The 18810-nt window shown below is 43.5% G+C and overlaps 1 protein-coding gene across 5 annotated transcripts in view; it reads left to right on the top strand.

Annotated features, from left to right (window-relative positions):
* The window catches only part of Nfe2l2 (nuclear factor, erythroid 2 like 2), a 29092-nt gene extending 10554 nt beyond the window's left edge, over positions 1-18538 (top strand). The window contains exons 2-6 of one of the 5 annotated variants that reach the window (XM_029536213.1): positions 13493-13645; positions 14807-15073; positions 15685-15774; positions 16301-16489; positions 16849-18534. In XM_029536213.1, coding sequence (XP_029392073.1) covers positions 13622-13645; positions 14807-15073; positions 15685-15774; positions 16301-16489; positions 16849-18072 — 1794 coding nt within the window. In that variant the 5' untranslated portion in view covers positions 13493-13621 and the 3' untranslated portion in view covers positions 18073-18534. Of the gene's footprint in view, positions 1-13492; positions 13646-14392; positions 14501-14806; positions 15074-15684; positions 15775-16300; positions 16490-16848 lie in introns of those variants that run through there. The other 4 variants (XM_029536214.1, XM_021193144.2, XM_029536215.1 and 1 more) reach the window with 4 other exon arrangements.
* Positions 18539-18810: the final 272 nt, after the last annotated feature.

Genomic DNA, 18810 nt, shown 5'->3' with positions numbered 1-18810 from the left:
TCCTTGGGTACTTTCTCTAGCTCCTCCATTGGGGACCCTGTGTTCCATCCAATAGCTGGTTGTGAGCATCCACTTCGGTGTTTGCCAGGCACTAAAACCCAACCTTTTTAAAGGGAGTAGATTTTCTTCATAGGTTACAGCACAAAATCAGCTGTGCTTGGCCTCACAGGGCCTGTGTTTGCATGTTCTGTTAGGAACTCGTCTGCCAGTCTGCTCAGTTCCATTGACGAAAGTCCGGGGAATCCAGTCAGACTTGGTCCTTTGCTTTCAGAATCCATTCTTCTCTGAAATGGCATGGACGGAGTGCCTCTTTTGGCCCTTCTGAGGTCAGTGTGTAGTCTGTAGCAATCCCTTCCTTGGCTTCCAGCCATACTAATTATTAGTATTCACCAAAGGGAAGATGAGAAACAGACAATACCCTAACCTCAGCTGTAGTGATTGTGCTCTCCCCAGCACAGGGCATGCTGCTATGTGCTTTAACAAAATACTTTTGTTGGGCACAATTCTATTGCACCCTGTGATGGAAGGAGCTTCCTTTCAGTGAAGAACTGAGGCCTAGTGAGAGGCCTGTTACAGTGGGGTTTACTGGGTTTTTATTGTAGATTTGGTCTGTGATGTATCAGTAAAATCAGCACACAGATATTCAACAATTTGTACCTCCAGTTGTCATTCTAGGGAGAATTTGAATGTGTAGCAATGTGAGGTTTCCATTGGCCACTTGAAAACAAAATTCCTTGTCCATCTGCAGCCTCATCAGAGCTCAGACTTCCTGCTCTGTTGTGTTCTTTGCCATAAATGTCCTGTTTTTGTGGGATCTTTCTCTCGAACTCCTGCCGCCTGTCTGGAAGCTGAAGTCTCCTGGCCAGGCCTTTTGTGAATCTCAGCCCAACAAAGGCCACATGCACTGCCTAGGTTCCCCTGGGGGCCCTCCAACCTGTTGCTGGATTCTTTGTCATTAAGTGGGTTGATAAGCCATTGAATAGAATGACTTCCAGACCTGTCTCTTCACTGGCACAAGACTTTCTTACTCAGGGATTCCGGCCTAGGACCCTAGGACTCTAGGGTCCTGTCAGTACAACTGGATAGAGAAGTTTGGCGAGGCTCTGAGTTTGGAGGAGGGCTAAATCCAAATGCAAACCAAACCAGCCCATCTCCTTGTCCTCTCCTCACCCCCACCCCTCCTTCAAGGTTTTAAAGTATTGTTTTATACTCCCTCTTCCAAAATAACTTTGGCTTTTAAAGTTAGCTGAGCGTGAAGAAAGGGAAAACCTCCTGGGACCCTGGAAGAGCGATGGCACAGCTGAGAGGCATTTGCATTTGCTACTGTTTGTTGCCATGCAGGTGCTGGTGACGCAAACAAGTTATGGCCTCACCTTCTATTTTTCATGCAGTGGCTAAACCCAGAAAAAGTCGCTGCTTTCATAGTCACTGACATTTGCTCCCTCCAGGAGATAGATTTATTAATAGTGTTGCTGCCACACCCCAGCCTGCTCCTTTATACTTTAAAGAGGCACTTACACGCTTTCTTCATATGAAAGCTCATTTTGAGGGAGGACCGGTGTTGTCTTGGCTTTCTGTTGAATTGGAATCCACTGTGAGGGTAGGGTAGGTGAGTGGACATCGTCACCTATGCAGTTCACAGCAGAGTTGCCCAAGGCTTCCAAGCTGTAGTGTGCTGTCCATTGTTCAAACAGCGTCCCTAAAGAAGGGGGCTGAGGAGTAGACGCCTGTGTTCTACAAGGTCACTGTGCCTGCTGTGGCTCCCACTGTCACAATGTGGTGGGTGTTTGCTGGCAAAGGTACTAAAGCTTTTTGTGCTTCCATTTCCTTACTCCAGAACGATGATGACTTACTGCCCACTTGGTGGATTGCTGTGCATCCAGAGGAGGCGGTACAAGTTTTGGAACAAGTTTTTTGAGCACGTAGAAAGTATGTGATCAGTGGTGGCTGTTCTTGTTGCAGTATAATGTCTACTTTATCTGGACTTAGACTATCCCCACATTGTAACCTTCTGTTCTCAAAACTCAGTGTGACCAGTGTCTCACACAACTATATAGTAGATTTTTAATTTACCTTTTATGTATATGGGTGTTTTGCCTGTATGTATTCTGTATACCACACGTGTGCTCGATTTCTTCAGGGTCCAGAAGGAGAGCATCAGAGTACAGACAGTTGTGAGTTGCCATATAGGTTCCATGAACAGACCCAGCTTATCTGTAAGAGCAGTGAGTGCTCTTAACCACTGGTTTAGCCATCTCTCCAGTCCCTAATAATCCTTTTTATAGTCCCAAATTGCTTTGTAGCAGTCAGCAACAATAGTGAGTACCATGATGCATTTTCAGATATATACATATGAAAGTAGTTGAAATATAATTTCTAAGCTCAGCATTAATTTATGTCTTTTCTGACATTCTTTACATGATGTTTTTAGTAGCCATGGTAATCATCTCATTTGAAAATTATGCTATTATGGAATAATATGAGTTTAGTCATTAAGAACCCTCTTTGTGATTCAGATTCACACCAGCTCTTTGGGGTAATTGCTAACAATTCCTAGAGTAGTTTGGAAGGGCTGATGTCCACAGTTGTAGCCTCAGGAAGTTGTTAGCCACACAGAAACATTTGCTTAGAGGACACCTGAGGAGGGCATGGGCATAGTGGGGACCGCTGCAGGGCTGCTCTGTCCACCACAGAAACCACTAGTCGCCTTGCAGCCTTGAAATGTGATGAGTAAAAGACACCAAAAGGCTGGAGCTTTAGTTTTAATGAACTTGACATTTATAAACAGCAGAAACAACTTTTCTGTTTATAAGCCTTAGGCAGTCCTCCATAGCTCAGGAGCTGGGCCTTGGGGCTCCCAGTCATGCCTTTGTAGGACAGCATTGTATGCTGTCTTGTTGGGTAAGATTATTGTGCTCTGTCACCTTTAATATCACAACAACCCTGTTAACATGTTAAAATACTATTGGACCAAATTGGATTAAATACATTGTTCAAATTAAATTCACTGTGTTGTTTTTGTTATTGTGTCTGAGCTGCAAACAATATCATTACATATGTTATTCACATTATATTTCTTATAAAGTTCCTTTAGAGCATCCTGTAATTTAAAATTAGTGTGTATTTTTACATTAAAATGAATTTTCAATTGTAGTTTGAACATGATAAAATCTGAAACACTTAGAGGTTTTAGAAATCTTCCAATCCAATCCCACCCTCTTTCTGGTGCAGAAAGCAAGGCAGAAGGTTTCTATCAATTGATGGTGTCCAGTCCCAAGTAGGGCCTGGAACCTGGTCATCTTTACAGTGACTCGGCAACTCAGTAGACGAGAGCTTCATCTTTTTCCTGTTACAAACAGAAAATTAGTCCTTAGAAAAGACAGCATGGCAGGTGGAAAGGAATGTGGCTGCTGTCCCTGACCAGTGGAAAGAGTGTGTTCAGTAGGTGTTCACTGTGTGTGTCATTCCTGGGTAGTGTGATAACACTTTCACGAACAGTAATGCTCATATTCCCATACTTTGTGTGGCCATCCATGTTGGAAGACTCCATACTAGTTTTCCTACTTTAACTTAAGTCTTTTCCTCCCAAAGCCCTCTGGGTCTGAGTTTGGAGGAAGGCTAAATCCAAATGCAGACCAAACCAGCCCATCTCCTTGTCCTCTCCTCACCCCCACCCCTCCTGTTTTGTTTTGTTTTGACAGTGTTTCTCTTAAGAAGACTTGGCTGTCCTGGAACTTGCTCTGTAGACCAGGCTGGCCTCAAACTCTGTGGTTCACCTGTCTGCCTACTGCACTCTAGAATTAAAAGTTTTGAGCAGGGGATGCGACTATAATCCAACTCAAAGCCATAGATTTAAAAACAAAGTAACTAACAAACAGAAAACAACAGCACACTTTAAAAGCAGACCCATAGCTTGTGTCCTTAAGGAAAGAAAGAATTTGAGTGTGTTTAGATAGAGTTCTGAGATCACTTAAAAGCTTAGGCCTTTTTGTGTTGTTCTGATTTCCCAGGCCTGACTTGAGATCTGTGACCAGAACCCGCTCAGGCATGGAGGTAGGCAGCTCTAGCCGGAGACACACTGTGTGTCTTTTTTCTTTCATTAGCCGTCACACAGAGGCATAGGAATTACATGGCATTAAGATGCAAGTGAATATTTGTGACCTCTAGGCACTTGAATGTTAGAGCCAGTGCCCAAGAACTGTCTTTCTTAAGGACAACAAGGGGTATTGCCCAATTCCCCAGTCTTGAAGTTGGGGGATGAACAGTCAGCTTTGTGTTGCTTTTCGTGGATATGTGGCCTGTGTTATCCAATTCAGGCTTTTTTGAGTCCACACTAGTTTCAGGCTGTTTGTTTGTGGTCAGGTTACCCTAGAGGCCAGGCCCTAGATAGGCTGTGGCAGGGGCTGAGTGGCAGGAGACTCTTCTGTATTAAGCATGCTATTCAGAACTGCTGGTGGGGAAAGCATGCATGCCTCTATGGAAGGGTGCAGGGTCCCTGGAGGCCCTAACTACTAGTCAGATGTCACCTGGGTTTCTGATAACAGGATTTTACAGGCTGTTATTTTAGCTTCACAGATAAGTCCACATAGCAGGTTTTGTTACTTGTTTTTTTGTTTTGTTTTGTTTTGGTGTGTGTGTGTGTGTGTGTGCGCGTGCGCATGCGCGCGTTTGCTTTTGCTTTTCCCCTACTTTGACTGGACTGAGTTTTGATCTGTAGCTCAGGCTGACTTCCACTTTACCAGCAATAATTCTTTCTGCCCCTACATTCTGAGTGCAGGATGATGAGGTGTGTGCGAGTAACCTTGCAACAGTATTGTCAGTGTTTCTGTGTTCAGAGAATTCCATAAAAGTTGGTGATTTTTCTTAGTAGAAGAAACTGTAGTGGAGGGGCTGGAGAAATGGCTAAGCAGTTACTCTTGGAGCTCCTCTTGGAGAGGACCCGTGTTTGAGTCACAGCACCCACACAGTGGCTCACAACCATCCACAACTCCAGTTCCAGAGGATATGACACCCACTGCTGACCCTAGCAGGCATATCAACCATGGACATGGTGAAATCATGTAAACAAGACACATGTAAAGTCAATTTAAGAAATTGTAATGAGAAAGTCTATCTGAAATTTGTGTTTGGTTGACCAGATGTATTCTCCTGTGTTCTGCTCAGTCCCAAAAAGCCTGTCACCAGTTGTCTACTTAGCATTTTGAGCCTCGGATTACTAATTTATAGCCCCGGAGTTGGCTGTGACCTCAGCTTTCTTTACAGTCAGTTACAACCTGTTCTAAGTGTCAGTCAATGGCCAACAGACACAGTCTTAGAAAGGATATCTTCCTAGAATTTAAAGAGCCAGGGATGGGTCGGCCTGGCTAGACTTGGCTCCTTTCTTCTGTATCTTGTCTTCAGCAATCCGAGACTTGCTGTGCTTGCTGTGCTGGGGTGTTGCTGCTGCTAAGACTTCACCCACCTACTCTTCCCTTTGTACACTGCATCCTCTGGATTTTATCCCTGTGGATGTGCAGGCAGCTGAACAGGAACTTGTCTAGAGCATTGTTGGGCATAGGCTCCAGAGAGTTTATTCACACTGGAGAGATGGCTCAGAAGTTAAGGGTGCTGGTTGTTCTTTCAGAGGCTCTGAGCTCAGTTCCCAGCAACCACATGGTGGCTCACAACCATCTGTAGTGGAATCTGAGGCCCTCTCCTGGCATGCACCATATATGCACACAAAACACCGATACATAAATAAATTAAATTTAAAGCAAACCTGGGTCTTCTGGAAAAACAGTGAGTACTCTTAACTGCTGAGCCATCTCTCCATTCTCCTGTAAACTGGGAACCTGGGGGCTGGAGAGATGGCTCAGTGATTAGGAGTGATTGCTGCACAATTCTGAGTTTGGAATCCAGCATTCACATAACAAAGTGGCACGGTCTCGGGCATGCCTGTAGCCCTACCCCAGAGTCTTGCGGGAGGGTTACTGGAGCTCACTGGCTGCTAGCCTGGCCAAAAACCATGAACTCCAGATTCAAGAAGGGACCCTGACTTAAAGTGTTAAGACCAGGTGATAAGGACACCTTCCTCTGGCCTCTACTCCCATGTGTTGGTATATGTGCACCCCCACACACAAACATGAAGTTTTTTAAAAGCATAAAAGCACAGTGGGTGTGGGGACTCCCAGTACTCGAGAGGCAGAGAAAGGTGGATCTAGTCTACTAAAGGCCAATCTAGTCTACTGAATGAGTTCCAGGACAGTTAGAGAAGCCTCATCTCGGGGTCTGAGGGTGGGGAGCTCATTGAAAAGGGATGGTGAAATAGAGGTACATCCTTTTTCCTCTGCCAGCGTGGTTAAAAAAGAGAGAGAGAGAAGTAGAGTAGAGGTAGTTTTACAGTTCTTTGCCCTCTGCTGCTGGGCAAGTTATCTCACCTTTGCAAAAGCAGAGGACTGTCCGGGTGATCCTGGCAGCCCTCTCTGTAGTGGTATTCCATGACTGTGTGGCATAAACAGTGGTTCCCATGTGATCTGAGTCACATGTACCAAAAAGTCCAGACGTAAGGAGGAAGGAAGGCTCTGGGGATGAGAATTTTCCTTGAGCTAGGGAATTGGAACCTTGGGGGGAAGGGGGATGCACACAGTTGAGAATGAGAGAAAATGTTGCCACTGTCAAACAGAAAGACCAAGAACGCACGGTTGGAGCTGGGTTGGTTTTTATATGCTCTTACTGCCCTGTTGTGAGATATTCTTGCTCCGGTTCGTGTTGACCTTGAACTCAGAATGGTTCCTGCTCCAGCCGCCCGAGTACTGTGATTACAGGAGTGTGCCTGACACCTGTTGCTTTCAAATACTCACTGAGTCAGTCAGGCCTTGGGAGTCCAGACTTAACCCTTGTTTATGTTCATGGTTGTGACTGTTGTACGTAGTGGCAGTTAGTTACTACTTCTGTTGTGTCTCTGCAGACTTGGTGGCTCTTCTCTGTGCTGCCAGAGATCCTTAATGCTGCTCCTCATGTCTCCTAACAGTCCTTGTGTCCGTCCCTGGCACCTCACTGTTTCTGTGACCTGTGTGAATGTGTTGTTCAATGGTCGATAGTCTAATGATCCACTTAGACTGCACTAATCTTGCTGTTCTTGACTACCACTTTTCTTACTACCACTTTTTGGCAAGAGTTTTAGCCATTAGCGCATATTATTTTTAAGAAATATTGCTTGTTCTTGCTGTCTTTGTGGCATGTGCAGGAAAATTGGACTGACACAGAGGTTGGCATGCCTTTGCACAGAGACGATGTGAAAATTTGTGAGGTTTTCCTTATATTTTACAGGACCCCCATCCCCCCAATCATACTTGCTGGGTGGTGTCACACACTTTTAATCCCAGCACTCAGGAGGCACGGGCAGGTGGATCTCGAAAGTTCAAGGACAGCCAGGGTTACACCAAAAAGCCTTGTCTCCGGGGGAAAAAAATCATACTTTAAAAAAAGTACCCTAAAAGTGCATGTGGCTCATTAAAAAGGCTTTTTAAAGTGTTCTCTGTGGTCTAAATATAATTCAGTACATTAAATTTATATATAAAATTCCTCCGTACCACTGCTGGCAAGCAACATAGCCATGTTTCAAGAGCCGGGGTCTTTGACTGCAACAGTTCTTCCCGATCCCTCGGGCCTAGGTGGACGCTCTTCATTGTTGCTATGTTTAGTTAATTGTTAATTGGTTAGATCCAAAAATGACCATGAGTATTAAATAATTTAGTTTGGGGAACCCTAAAAATGGGTAAAGGAGCTTGAAGCGTTGAGAAACATGAGCAGTTTCTGTAAAGAGCCTCTGTGATTCGAGGCCTCCCTCCTTGAGCTGACCCATCAGAGAGGTCACGGGTGGAGACAGCAAGGCACTGAGTTCCCTGCCTAGTCCCCTGCTTTGTTTCCACTCAGGTGAAGTAGGTGAGGAAGATGGAAGCAGTGTTCCTAAAGGTTCTTTTGGTAATGATATGTGTGTGTTGTTCTAACAGTAACTGAAGTGTGTTCATAAGTGCTTTCTCTGTGTGGCTTGCTCACTCAGAATGGGGAGAATGCAACAACTTTATCCTAAGGATTGCTGTTCTCCTGACAGAGTAGGGGCCACCCTTTTGTAACTTCTATAAACCCTAGGCCTGCCCTGCACCAGCACAGCCAGATTGTAACTCTTGGAAGCCAAGTGTGAAACTTCTTGTGGAGAATTCAGAGCTTGGTGGTTTCTCCACCAGGTAGGTGGGGTTACCCAGGGTTTGAAAAGTGAATGTCCTTGGTGATTTCATTTTGACCACAAAACAGCTATGCCTCTGGAGAAAGTCGGGCCTCTGACTGCCTTCACTTTCCAGTTTTGCGGCGTCTTGCATCGTGTTGCAGGTTATGGACTGCGTAATGGGTGAGAGTTCCAGTAAGCTGGCCGGATCCTGTTTCTTAGATTGAGTGAGTCATTGCTGAGAACCTTGCTTGAGAACAGGAAGCAGCCTGTGGACGTTTCTGTGCACGGTAATGTAGCATGCCAGGCTGAGGAAGCAGACACTTTCTAGCCTAAACCAAGAGGAGGATGTCTCCATGGCCTCTGGGGTGGTGCTTTCGTGATGGAGGCTTTAACATTGCTGAGTGATTTGTATTTGGTATGAATTCAGATTTTTTTTTTTTTTTTTTTTTTTTTTTTTTTTTTTTTTTTTTTTTTTTTTTTTTGGTTTTTTGAGACAGGGTTTCTCTGTGTAGCCCTGGCTCTCCTGGAACTCACTCTGTAGACCAGGTTGGCCTAGAACTCAGAAATCCCCCTGCCTCTGCCTCCCAAGTGCACCACCACACCCGGCTCGAATTCAGAAATTTTGATGTGGTGAAAATCTCTAGTTGTTGACTATTGAGAGAGGATTTCTGAGGGAGGAAAACAGGTTGGTTGGTGCTGGGTGTTAAGAGTCTTCCAAGTGTATATGAGTTTTCAAACCAGGTCTTTCTAGTATTGCTGAGGTAACAGACATAAACAGCAATAGTGTACCTGATTTAGATGGCCGTAAGGCCCTCTGTGACCCCACACTATTCTGTATTTTAATTATTCCATATATTTTAATCACCTATTTCATAGTAGTAACAGAAAGAATTAGAAAATTAATTCGTGAAAACCAGAAGAGCTTGGTGTGGGGCTGACTACAGTGAGCCATGGGCCTGTCTTCTGCCTTTGGAATCTTTGTTGAAAAGCAGTTGGCATTATATTGTCTATCATGTAATGCAGTGTGGGACAGGAACCTTTGAGAAGTAAATGGGCAAATATTTAGAAATACAGCAGTCATAAGTAAGATAAATTTAAAAGACACATCTGCCGGAGTCATTTATTACTACAATACTATAGGTATTAATAAATACAGTGTTTATTTATTAGGCAGTATGAGCACAGAGTAGGACCTTGTAAATGAAGTTAACTATGCAGCTGTTTGCTCAGTTGTTAAGGTTTGGGCATTCCCTCAGTGCACTTACAGATGCTGACAGCTCTCCCCTGGATGACTTTCAGACTCTAGAACATGAGGCTTGTTTTCTATCTGGTTTTATTCAAAAATATTTGGGCATTGTCTGTTGACAGGGGAGCTAAACCAGGTTTACTTTCTAGGTGAATAATATATATTCAGCTGGACATCATAATGAGATATAGGATGGACAGTGTAGCCAAGTGTTTCTCACTCAAGAATGCCGGAAAAACAAAGGTTAAACTAAGGTGGGTATTTCGGAGTGTGCGTACGCATGTATGTAACTCCAGCATTTGGGAGCTTGAGTGAGGAGGAGGAGGAGGAGGATGCGTTTGAGGTCAGCCTGACCTCCATAGTGAGATCCCCAATAAAAGGGGGTGGAGGGAGAACAAGCTTTACTATAGAGTTAGAAGCAAAGACCAGTTTTTATTCTGTGCTAAATGACAAGTACAATTTATCATTTTTAGCAGCTTGTTGAGCTACTGTTTTTGTGGTGATAGAAAGATGGCATAGTGGGTAAAGGTGCCTGCTCCCAGCCTGATGGATGGCCTTAGTGCCTGAGACCCACAGGGTAGGGGAGAGAAACAGCTCCTGCAAGCTGTCCTCTGACCTCATTCATACTCTGTGGCACATGTGTCTGGCTCCCACCCAACCTGCTGCCACCCTAATAAAAAGTAATTAAAAATTGTATTTTAAGGTACAATTTTAATTTCAACAATATGCCAAGTTCTCAGTTTACTGAATAGCTTTATTGTAGGGTGGGAATCATTTTAAAATCTTTTGCTAAATGTTTGTTCAAAGACTGGCTTGAAACATAATATGGCTTCAGTGTTCAAGGTCTCTGTCTACCCTCGTGCAGAGATGTTTATTTCAGAGTGGCGTGACTTTGTTGTCAAACTGTACCTACCCTTCCGTGAGGCCTGTGATGGATTACCCAGACAGCAAATAATTATTCCACATTTTGAATCTAACTTTTTGTTGGAGCAGATGGTGATAGAACACGAATTGTCCAACATTTTGCTTCTTACTGTCTCTTGCGTAAGCTAAGTTTGTAGCAGAACTTGGAACACACTCAGGAATCTGTAAGTGGCAGGCAGCATTTGCCCCGTACGTCACAAGGCTCACCCTGGCACTTGTGTTACCCTTGGGCAGCTTTTTCCAGTCTAAGAAAATATCTGTTGGAGTGCTGTGCTAGCTGTTGCCTGCTTTCGGTTTCCTCCCCAGACGGTTTATGTGGCCTTCCCTCCTGGGAGACCCACATGGTCAGGGATTTGGACAGCTAGCTGCTCTTCAGAACTTTGGCTATGAGCAGTGTTCTCCTTAGATGCTTCTCTTCCCCGCTGTCTGCTGTCATGTTCTCGCGTGTTAGGGGCTCCACCCTAGCATTTCCTCTGAGATGCTGTTCAGGTTTCACAGAGCAGTGAGTCGGGGATAGGTCTTTGTGGTGTAAGTCATGCGCCAGTCACAGGGTTCCCTACAGGAAATGCTGAGCTCTTTGTTCATTACAGAAAACAGCGCTTGTGCTGTGGGCCTCCCAGGCAGTGCTTTGGGTTAACAGACTCGTGTACAGTATTTCTTTCCAGTGTAATGCTTTGACTTTTTCATACAGTTTCATCTAGTATCTGAAGCTAGGTCATCGTGACACACACTTGTAATCCTAGCTTTGGAAAGCTGGGGCAGGAGGACAGCTGTGAGCTCGAGTCCATCTTGGGCTTCAGTATGAAACTTTGTCTTAAGAGGGGGAAAAAAGGGTTGAGGATTTAGCTCAGTCGTAGAGCACTTGCCTAGCAAGTGCAAAGCCCTGGGTTTGGTCATCACCTCTGGGGGAAAAAAATTAGAAAAGGTAAAGTGTGCCATGCTCTTGGGCTGGCGAGATGGCTCAGTGGGTAAGAGCACTGCCTGCTCTCCTGAAGGTCCTGAGTTCAAATCCCAGCAACCACATGGTGGCTCACAACCACCCATAATGAGATCTGATGCCCTCTTCTGGTGTCATCTGAAGACAGCTACAGTGTACTTATATATAATAAATAAGTCTTTGGGCCAGAGTAAATAGGGACTGAGCAAGTGGGGTTGATCAGAGCGAACAGAGGTCCTAAAAATTCAATTCCCATCAACCACATGAAGGCCCACAACTATCTGTACAGCTACAGTGTACTCATATGCATAAAATAAATAGATAAATCTTTTAAAAAAAAAAAAAAGGAGGGAAGGGCTGGAGAGATGGCTCAGAGGTTAAGAGCACTGACTGCTTTTCCAAAGGCCCTGAGTTCAAATCCCAGCAACCATATGGTGGTTCACAACCACCTGTAATGAGATCTGATGCCCCTCTTCTGGCACATCTGAAGATAACTACAGTGTACTTACATATAATAAATACATCTTCAAAAAAAATTTCAGACATTTTCTTCTGAAACTTAGTGGAAATCTAAAACAGCAAAATGTGTTAGGCACAGGAAGAAACTCACTGTTGCTGCATTCAGATAAGAATGTCTGCATTCAGGCTTAGGACCAGATCACTGTGAACATGGGCTGGTTTTTGATGCTAAGCAGGATCAGCCCTAGCTTGTACTCTGATGGGAAAATGTGTGTTTAGGAATCCAAAGTATAAAAGTTGCTTAAAATCAGCTTGTTTTTACTTTTTAAAACTTATGTTAGGGTTAATCGTGTGTGTGTGTGTGTGTGTGTGTGTGTGTGTGTGTGTGTGTGTGTGTGTGTGTAGAAGGTAGAGGTGTCAGATTTCCTAGAGCTGGAGTTCCAGGCAGTTGTGAACAGCCTCACTCAGTGGGTGCCAGGTCCTCTGGGCAGTGCATGATCTTCAGTGCTGAACCTTTTCACCAGCTAGGTTTTAAAAAGCAGTTTTCTTTTTCTTTTGCACACTTTGTAGCACAACTCTGAAAGTGCAGAGGACTTCCTGGGGCTCTTTGAAGCCTGTGTGGATGCCAGACAATGATCACACTGGATGTTCCCTGGCCTACTGGTAACAATTAGATGACAGCCAGGTATGGGTGGCATATACCTGTAATCCCAGCAATGGAGAGATGCAGGCAAGAAGATGGGAGTCAAGGCTATCTTTTTTGGCACATAGTGAGTTTGTGACCAGCCTGGGCTACATGCAACCCTGTCTTTAAAAAAAAAAAAAAAAAAAAAAAAAAGGGCTGGTGAGATGGCTCAGCGGGTAAGAGCACCGACTGCTCTTCCAAAGATCCCGAGTTCAAATCCCAGCAACCATATGGTGGCTCACAACCATCCATAACAATATCTGATGCCCTCTTCTGGAGTGTCTGAAGTCAGCTACAGTGTGCTTACATATAATAAATAAATAAATCTTAAAAAGAAAAAAAAAGTGTAAACATCTCTAAATGCATGCTAGGCTGTGGGGGCCACAGTTTTAGCTCAGAGCTGTTCCAGGTGAGCTGAGCCTTTCTGGTTCTTGATAAGGATCCTCCAAGGTGTTCTTTTCTGATCATGTTACGGGAAACGAAAAACAAAGACATACTGGGATGGTTTAGGATGTGCATTGAGGGAAAGTCATCATAGGAAACTGTTGGTGGTGACTGAATGGGTCTGTGACTAATATAAAGTACAAGGAGGTGCTCACCGCTCTCCACATTTCAACTACCACCCAAACTCCGTGTTCTAATTTATGGATGTCTCAACTCCCTTAAAATACAAAGACAAGCAGAGCAGTGATGGCATATGCCTCTAATCCCAGCACTCGGGAGGCAGAGGCAGGCAGATTTCTGAGTTCGAGGCCAGCCTGGGCTACAGAGTGTCAGGACAGCCAGGGCTACACAGAAAAACCCTGTCTCAAAAAACAAAAACAACAAAAGTATATGTTAGCATGTTTCAGAGGAGTACCTAGAAGCTTCATTTTGACCCACCCATGATTTGGGAGTAATATTCAGCTAGTCTCGGTGTTACATTACAGTCCATTGTTCCATTGTTACTTACGCATTGACCTGGAGTTTGGTGCTTACAGCAGGTCTCCCATCAGTGAACATTTGCTAACTCTGGCTTATTTTATATTTGTGAAGAAATTTGTCTCCTTTGGTAACCATCCGTATGCTGGGGCAGGAAAGAATAATTAACACCTTCTGAAGTTTGGAAGCATTATCATTTGGTGGGAACAAGAAAAAATAATTGTGCTAAAATCAACTCTTGGCATGATTGACACTGATGATTTTAGGGTAAGTTCCATTAGAAATTGTCATCCAGTCCTTTGGCTGAGGGAGTCAGACATGATCAGGTGGTCTGGCAGAATTTGTTTTACCCCATGTTAGTACATAATTATAACTGGAAGCCAGGTGTTAGTGGTAGTACATCCCAGCCCTTGGTTAACAGAGCAGGAGGGTTAGTAGTTCAAGGCCAGCTTGTGCTATATGATCCCATTTCAAAAAACAAAAATGTGGGGGCTGGTGAGATGGCTCAGTGGGTAAGAGCACCCGACTGCTCTTCCGAAGGTCCAGAGTTCAAATCCCAGCAACCACATGGTGGCTCACAACCACCCGTAACAAGATCTGATGCCCTCTTCTAGAGTGTCTGAAGAGAGCTACCGTGTACTTACATATAATAAATAAATAAATCTTTAAAAAAAAAAAAAGTGCCTGGGCAGTGGTGGCGTGGCGCATGCCTTTAATCCCAGGAGAGGCAGGTGGTTCTCTGAGTTTGAAGGCAGCCTGGTCTGCAGAGCAAGTTCTAGGACAGCCAGGGCCACGCGGAGAAACCCTGTCTCAACTAAAACAAAGCAACCCCCTGAATATTGGTTTTTATTTGGGGGATGTTTGTTTTGTTGAGACAGGGTTCATGGCAGACATGTGTCTCAGTGCATTTGCTCTAATCTCTCTTCTAAAGGCGAGGGATGGGGTGGGGTGGGGTTGGGGCTGTTGGAGAGATGGCTCAGAGGTTAAGAGCACTGGCTTCTCTTCCAGAGGTCCTGAGTTCAATTCCCAACAACCACATGGTGGCTTACAACCATCTATAATGAGATCTGATCCTTCTTGCCTGTAGGCATATACACCTGCAGACCACTGTATACATAATAAGTAAGTCTTTAAAAAGGAGAGAAAGAGGAGTGGGATTCTTAAAAGTATGGCAATATGCATAAGTTTAGCTATTTCTGTTGTTATGCAGTCATTAGTGATTCAAACTGATTGGAATGGGTAGCTAGATCTTGTTGCTTTTAGCAAATATATATTGAGTGAATGGAATTGACAGTCTTCTAGATTCTTCGATCTGTATTCTCATTCAGTTTGTTTGTATTCTTCCCCATCAGTGATAACATGCAGTGAATTAACCCGTGTGAACCATCTTAACCATGGTTTCGCCTTCCTTTTCTGTTTTAAACATAGGACATGGATTTGATTGACATCCTTTGGAGGCAAGACATAGATCTTGGAGTAAGTCGAGAAGTGTTTGACTTTAGTCAGCGACAGAAGGACTATGAGCTGGAAAAACAGAAAAAACTCGAAAAGGAAAGACAAGAGCAACTCCAGAAGGAACAGGAGAAGGCCTTTTTCGCTCAGTTTCAACTGGATGAAGAAACGGGAGAATTCCTCCCAATTCAGCCAGCCCAGCACATCCAGACAGACACCAGTGGATCTGCCAGCTACTCCCAGGTACACTTGTTCTGGTGGGATCTAAGGAAAACTCTAGTGAGAAAGCAGACTATCTGGATTTGAGTTCTTAGTCTGCCATTTACTGTGTCTTTTGTGAGGAGGAGAAGTTTCCAAGCTTAGCTTCCTGATGAGTGAGTGCCTGAGTTCCTTTGAGAATTCCTTTGATAATCACGACACAGATCACAAGAAGGACTTTGTGAGTTACAGAAACATCCTCTATGGGGATGAGACAGAGGCAGAAGTGCTGTTGGGAGTAAAAGAAGTAGGCATTGCTCATTGTGGTAGGCAAGACCCTGATTGTATGGTTAACTGACTTAACTGTGTTAAGTATGATTCCCATGTTATATGTTGACTAAACAACTAAAGCATTCGCCCGATCACTCAAAAATGAGGGGAGGTTATTGCCTAGCACAGAGCCCTGGGTTCAGTCCCCTAGCCCTGTTTATTAAAGGGGAGGGACTAATAATTTGAACACAAGTGATCTGGTTTGAATCTGTGCGACAAATTGATTTCTGAATGAGACCTTATGAACAAGTCTTACTGAACATCGTGACCTTGTGCTTAGAACATTTAATAAATGATGCTCCTCTGTGCCTTTCCCCTTCCTCCAGGTTGCCCACATTCCCAAACAAGATGCCTTGTACTTTGAAGACTGTATGCAGCTTTTGGCAGAGACATTCCCATTTGTAGATGACCATGAGGTATAAAAATGTTTGCTTAACAGCAAAACTCCCTTATTTGATATTAGTTCCTTTCATGTGTCTCCAATTAAGAGAAGAAAATTTTAGAAGGAAAAGATTGGTCAAAGAAATTGTCAAGTAAACTGTATGAGATATCTATATGATGTTTAAAAATAAGACCTGTAAACCACATCCATTTCACTGTATAGCTAGAAACATGAATCAGAATAATTTTCCCTGGAAAATGGATATAGGCATATAAAATATTTTGACTAGTAAAGAACAACTATTAATCAGCATTAATCTCTTGTTTGAAGCATTCTGCTAGATATTATGGGTACAAATTAAGTCCTAATAAATGTTTTTATCCATTTTGAAGTCACATGGAGTGAAATAACCTAGTAGTGTATGAATGTGGAGTCAGTGGGGAGGAAGAAATGTTTCATTTTATAAAAGCAAACATGAGTAATCTGATAGTTGTAGACTCTGCCGCTGTCTGGTCTACATGCCTTAGCTCTCACTCACGTAAATGTCGTGTCAATCTTAGGTTTCTTCACCTGCATTTCAGTCGCTTGCCCTGGATGTTCCCAGCCATGTTGAAAGTTCAGTCTTCACTGCCCCTGATCAGGCTCAGTCCCTTGATAGCTCTCTGGAGGCAGCCATGACTGATTTAAGCAGCATACAGCAGGACATGGAGCAAGTTTGGCAGGAGCTATTTTCCATTCCCGAATTACAGGTAAGAGAGCCCTAGGAGTCTGCTCTTTTCTGTGGGCCCTTTTAAATTAGTCATCCCAGTTATTTATTATTTACATGCTACCTACTCAAAGGAAGAAATTGATGATGCATTTAAATTACTCATGAGAGCTTCCCAGGCTCACTTAACACACATAGTATTTAGGTATTCAGACTGACCATTTCTGGATAAATTCATTCTAAGACTGAAAGCTAATTTAGAGTTCTGACAAAAATACTTACCTATTTTAAAAAAATGGGAGTTGTAGGAATTATTGAAAAAGAACACCTTGGATTGGGGGGTAGGGAATTGATCTAAAATGCACTTAGCCTCTGCTCATACAATGTGACCTTCTTTTCTAGTGTCTTAATACCGAAAACAAGCAGCTGGCTGAGACTGCTGCTGTTCCCAGCCCAGAAGCCACACTGACAGAAATGGACAGCAATTACCATTTTTACTCATCGATCTCCTCGCTGGAAAAAGAAGTAGGCAACTGTGGTCCACATTTCCTTCATGGTTTTGAGGATTCTTTCAGCAGCATCCTCTCCACTGATGATGCCAGCCAGCTGACCTCCTTAGACTCAAATCCCACCTTAAACACAGATTTTGGTGATGAATTTTATTCTGCTTTCATAGCAGAGCCCAGTGGCGGTGGCAGCAGTCCTTCCTCTGCTGCCATCAGTCAGTCACTCTCTGAACTTCTGGCCGGGACTATGGAAGGCTGTGACCTGTCACTGTGTAAAGCTTTCAACCAGAAGCACACCGAAGGCACAGCGGAATTCAATGACTCTGACTCTGGCATTTCACTGAACACGAGCCCCAGCCGAACGTCCCCGGAGCACTCTGTGGAGTCTTCCATTTACGGAGACCCGCCGCCTGGGTTCAGTGACTCGGAAATGGAGGAGCTAGATAGTGCCCCTGGAAGTGTCAAACAGAATGGTCCTAAAGCACAGCCAACACATGCTTCTGGAGATACAGTACAGCCTCTGTCACCAGCTCAAGGGCACAGTGCTCCTGTGCATGAATCCCAATGTGAAAATACAACAAAAAAAGAAGTACCTGTGAGTCCTGGTCATCAAAAAGTCCCATTCACAAAAGACAAACATTCAAGCCGCTTAGAGGCTCATCTCACAAGAGATGAGCTTAGGGCAAAAGCTCTCCATATCCCATTCCCTGTCGAAAAAATCATTAACCTCCCTGTTGATGACTTCAATGAAATGATGTCCAAGGAGCAATTCAATGAAGCTCAGCTTGCATTAATCCGAGATATACGCAGGAGAGGGAAGAATAAAGTCGCCGCTCAGAACTGTAGGAAAAGGAAGCTGGAGAACATTGTGGAGCTGGAGCAAGACTTGGGCCACTTAAAAGACGAGAGAGAAAAACTACTCAGAGAAAAGGGAGAAAATGACAGAAACCTCCATCTACTGAAAAGGCGGCTCAGCACTTTGTATCTTGAAGTCTTCAGCATGTTACGTGATGAGGATGGAAAGCCTTACTCTCCCAGTGAATACTCTCTGCAGCAAACCAGAGATGGCAATGTATTCCTTGTTCCCAAAAGCAAGAAGCCAGATACAAAGAAAAACTAGGTTCGGGAGGATGGATCCTTTTCTGAGCTAGTGTTTGTTTTGTACTGCTAAAACTTCCTACTGTGATGTGAAATGCAGAAACACTTTATAAGTAACTATGCAGAATTATAGCCAAAGCTAGTATAGCAATAATATGAAACTTTACAAAGCATTAAAGTCTCAATGTTGAATCAGTTTCATTTTAACTCTTAAGTTAATTTCTTAGGCACCATTTGGGAGAGTTTCTGTTTAAGTGTAAATACTACAGAACTTATTTATACTGTTCTCACTTGTTACAGTCATAGACTTATATGACATCTGGCTAAAAACAAACTATTGAAAACTAACCAGACCACTATACTTTTTTATATACTGTATGAACAAGAAATGACATTTTTATATTAAATTGTTTAGCTCATAAAAATTAAAAGGAGCTAGCACTAATAAAGGAATATCATGACTTAAATTACTTTGGATTGTTTGAGTTTATTCACAATATTTTCCATAGGACAATCACTCATTTACCATGTTTGGTTATTTTACATTTTCAAAATGGGTTTAAAAATAGAGGCATTTTATAGCCATGTATGGCAGTCCATGATTTTTATTCCCAAAATTCAGGAGGCAGAAGCAGGCAGATCTCTGAGCTCCAGGACAGCCAAGGCTACATAATGAGAGCCTGTCTCAAAAAAGACAAAAAATCCTTTTTATACTAAATGTTAACTAGGATTGTCAAGGAGATGGTATATATCACAACGA

Source organism: Mus pahari, chromosome 3, assembly GCF_900095145.1.
Source record: "Mus pahari chromosome 3, PAHARI_EIJ_v1.1, whole genome shotgun sequence".
In the NCBI taxonomy this organism is placed as follows: domain Eukaryota; kingdom Metazoa; phylum Chordata; class Mammalia; order Rodentia; family Muridae; genus Mus; species Mus pahari.
Note: the sequence above shows the minus strand (reverse complement) of the source record. Positions and strands in the feature narration are given on the sequence as shown.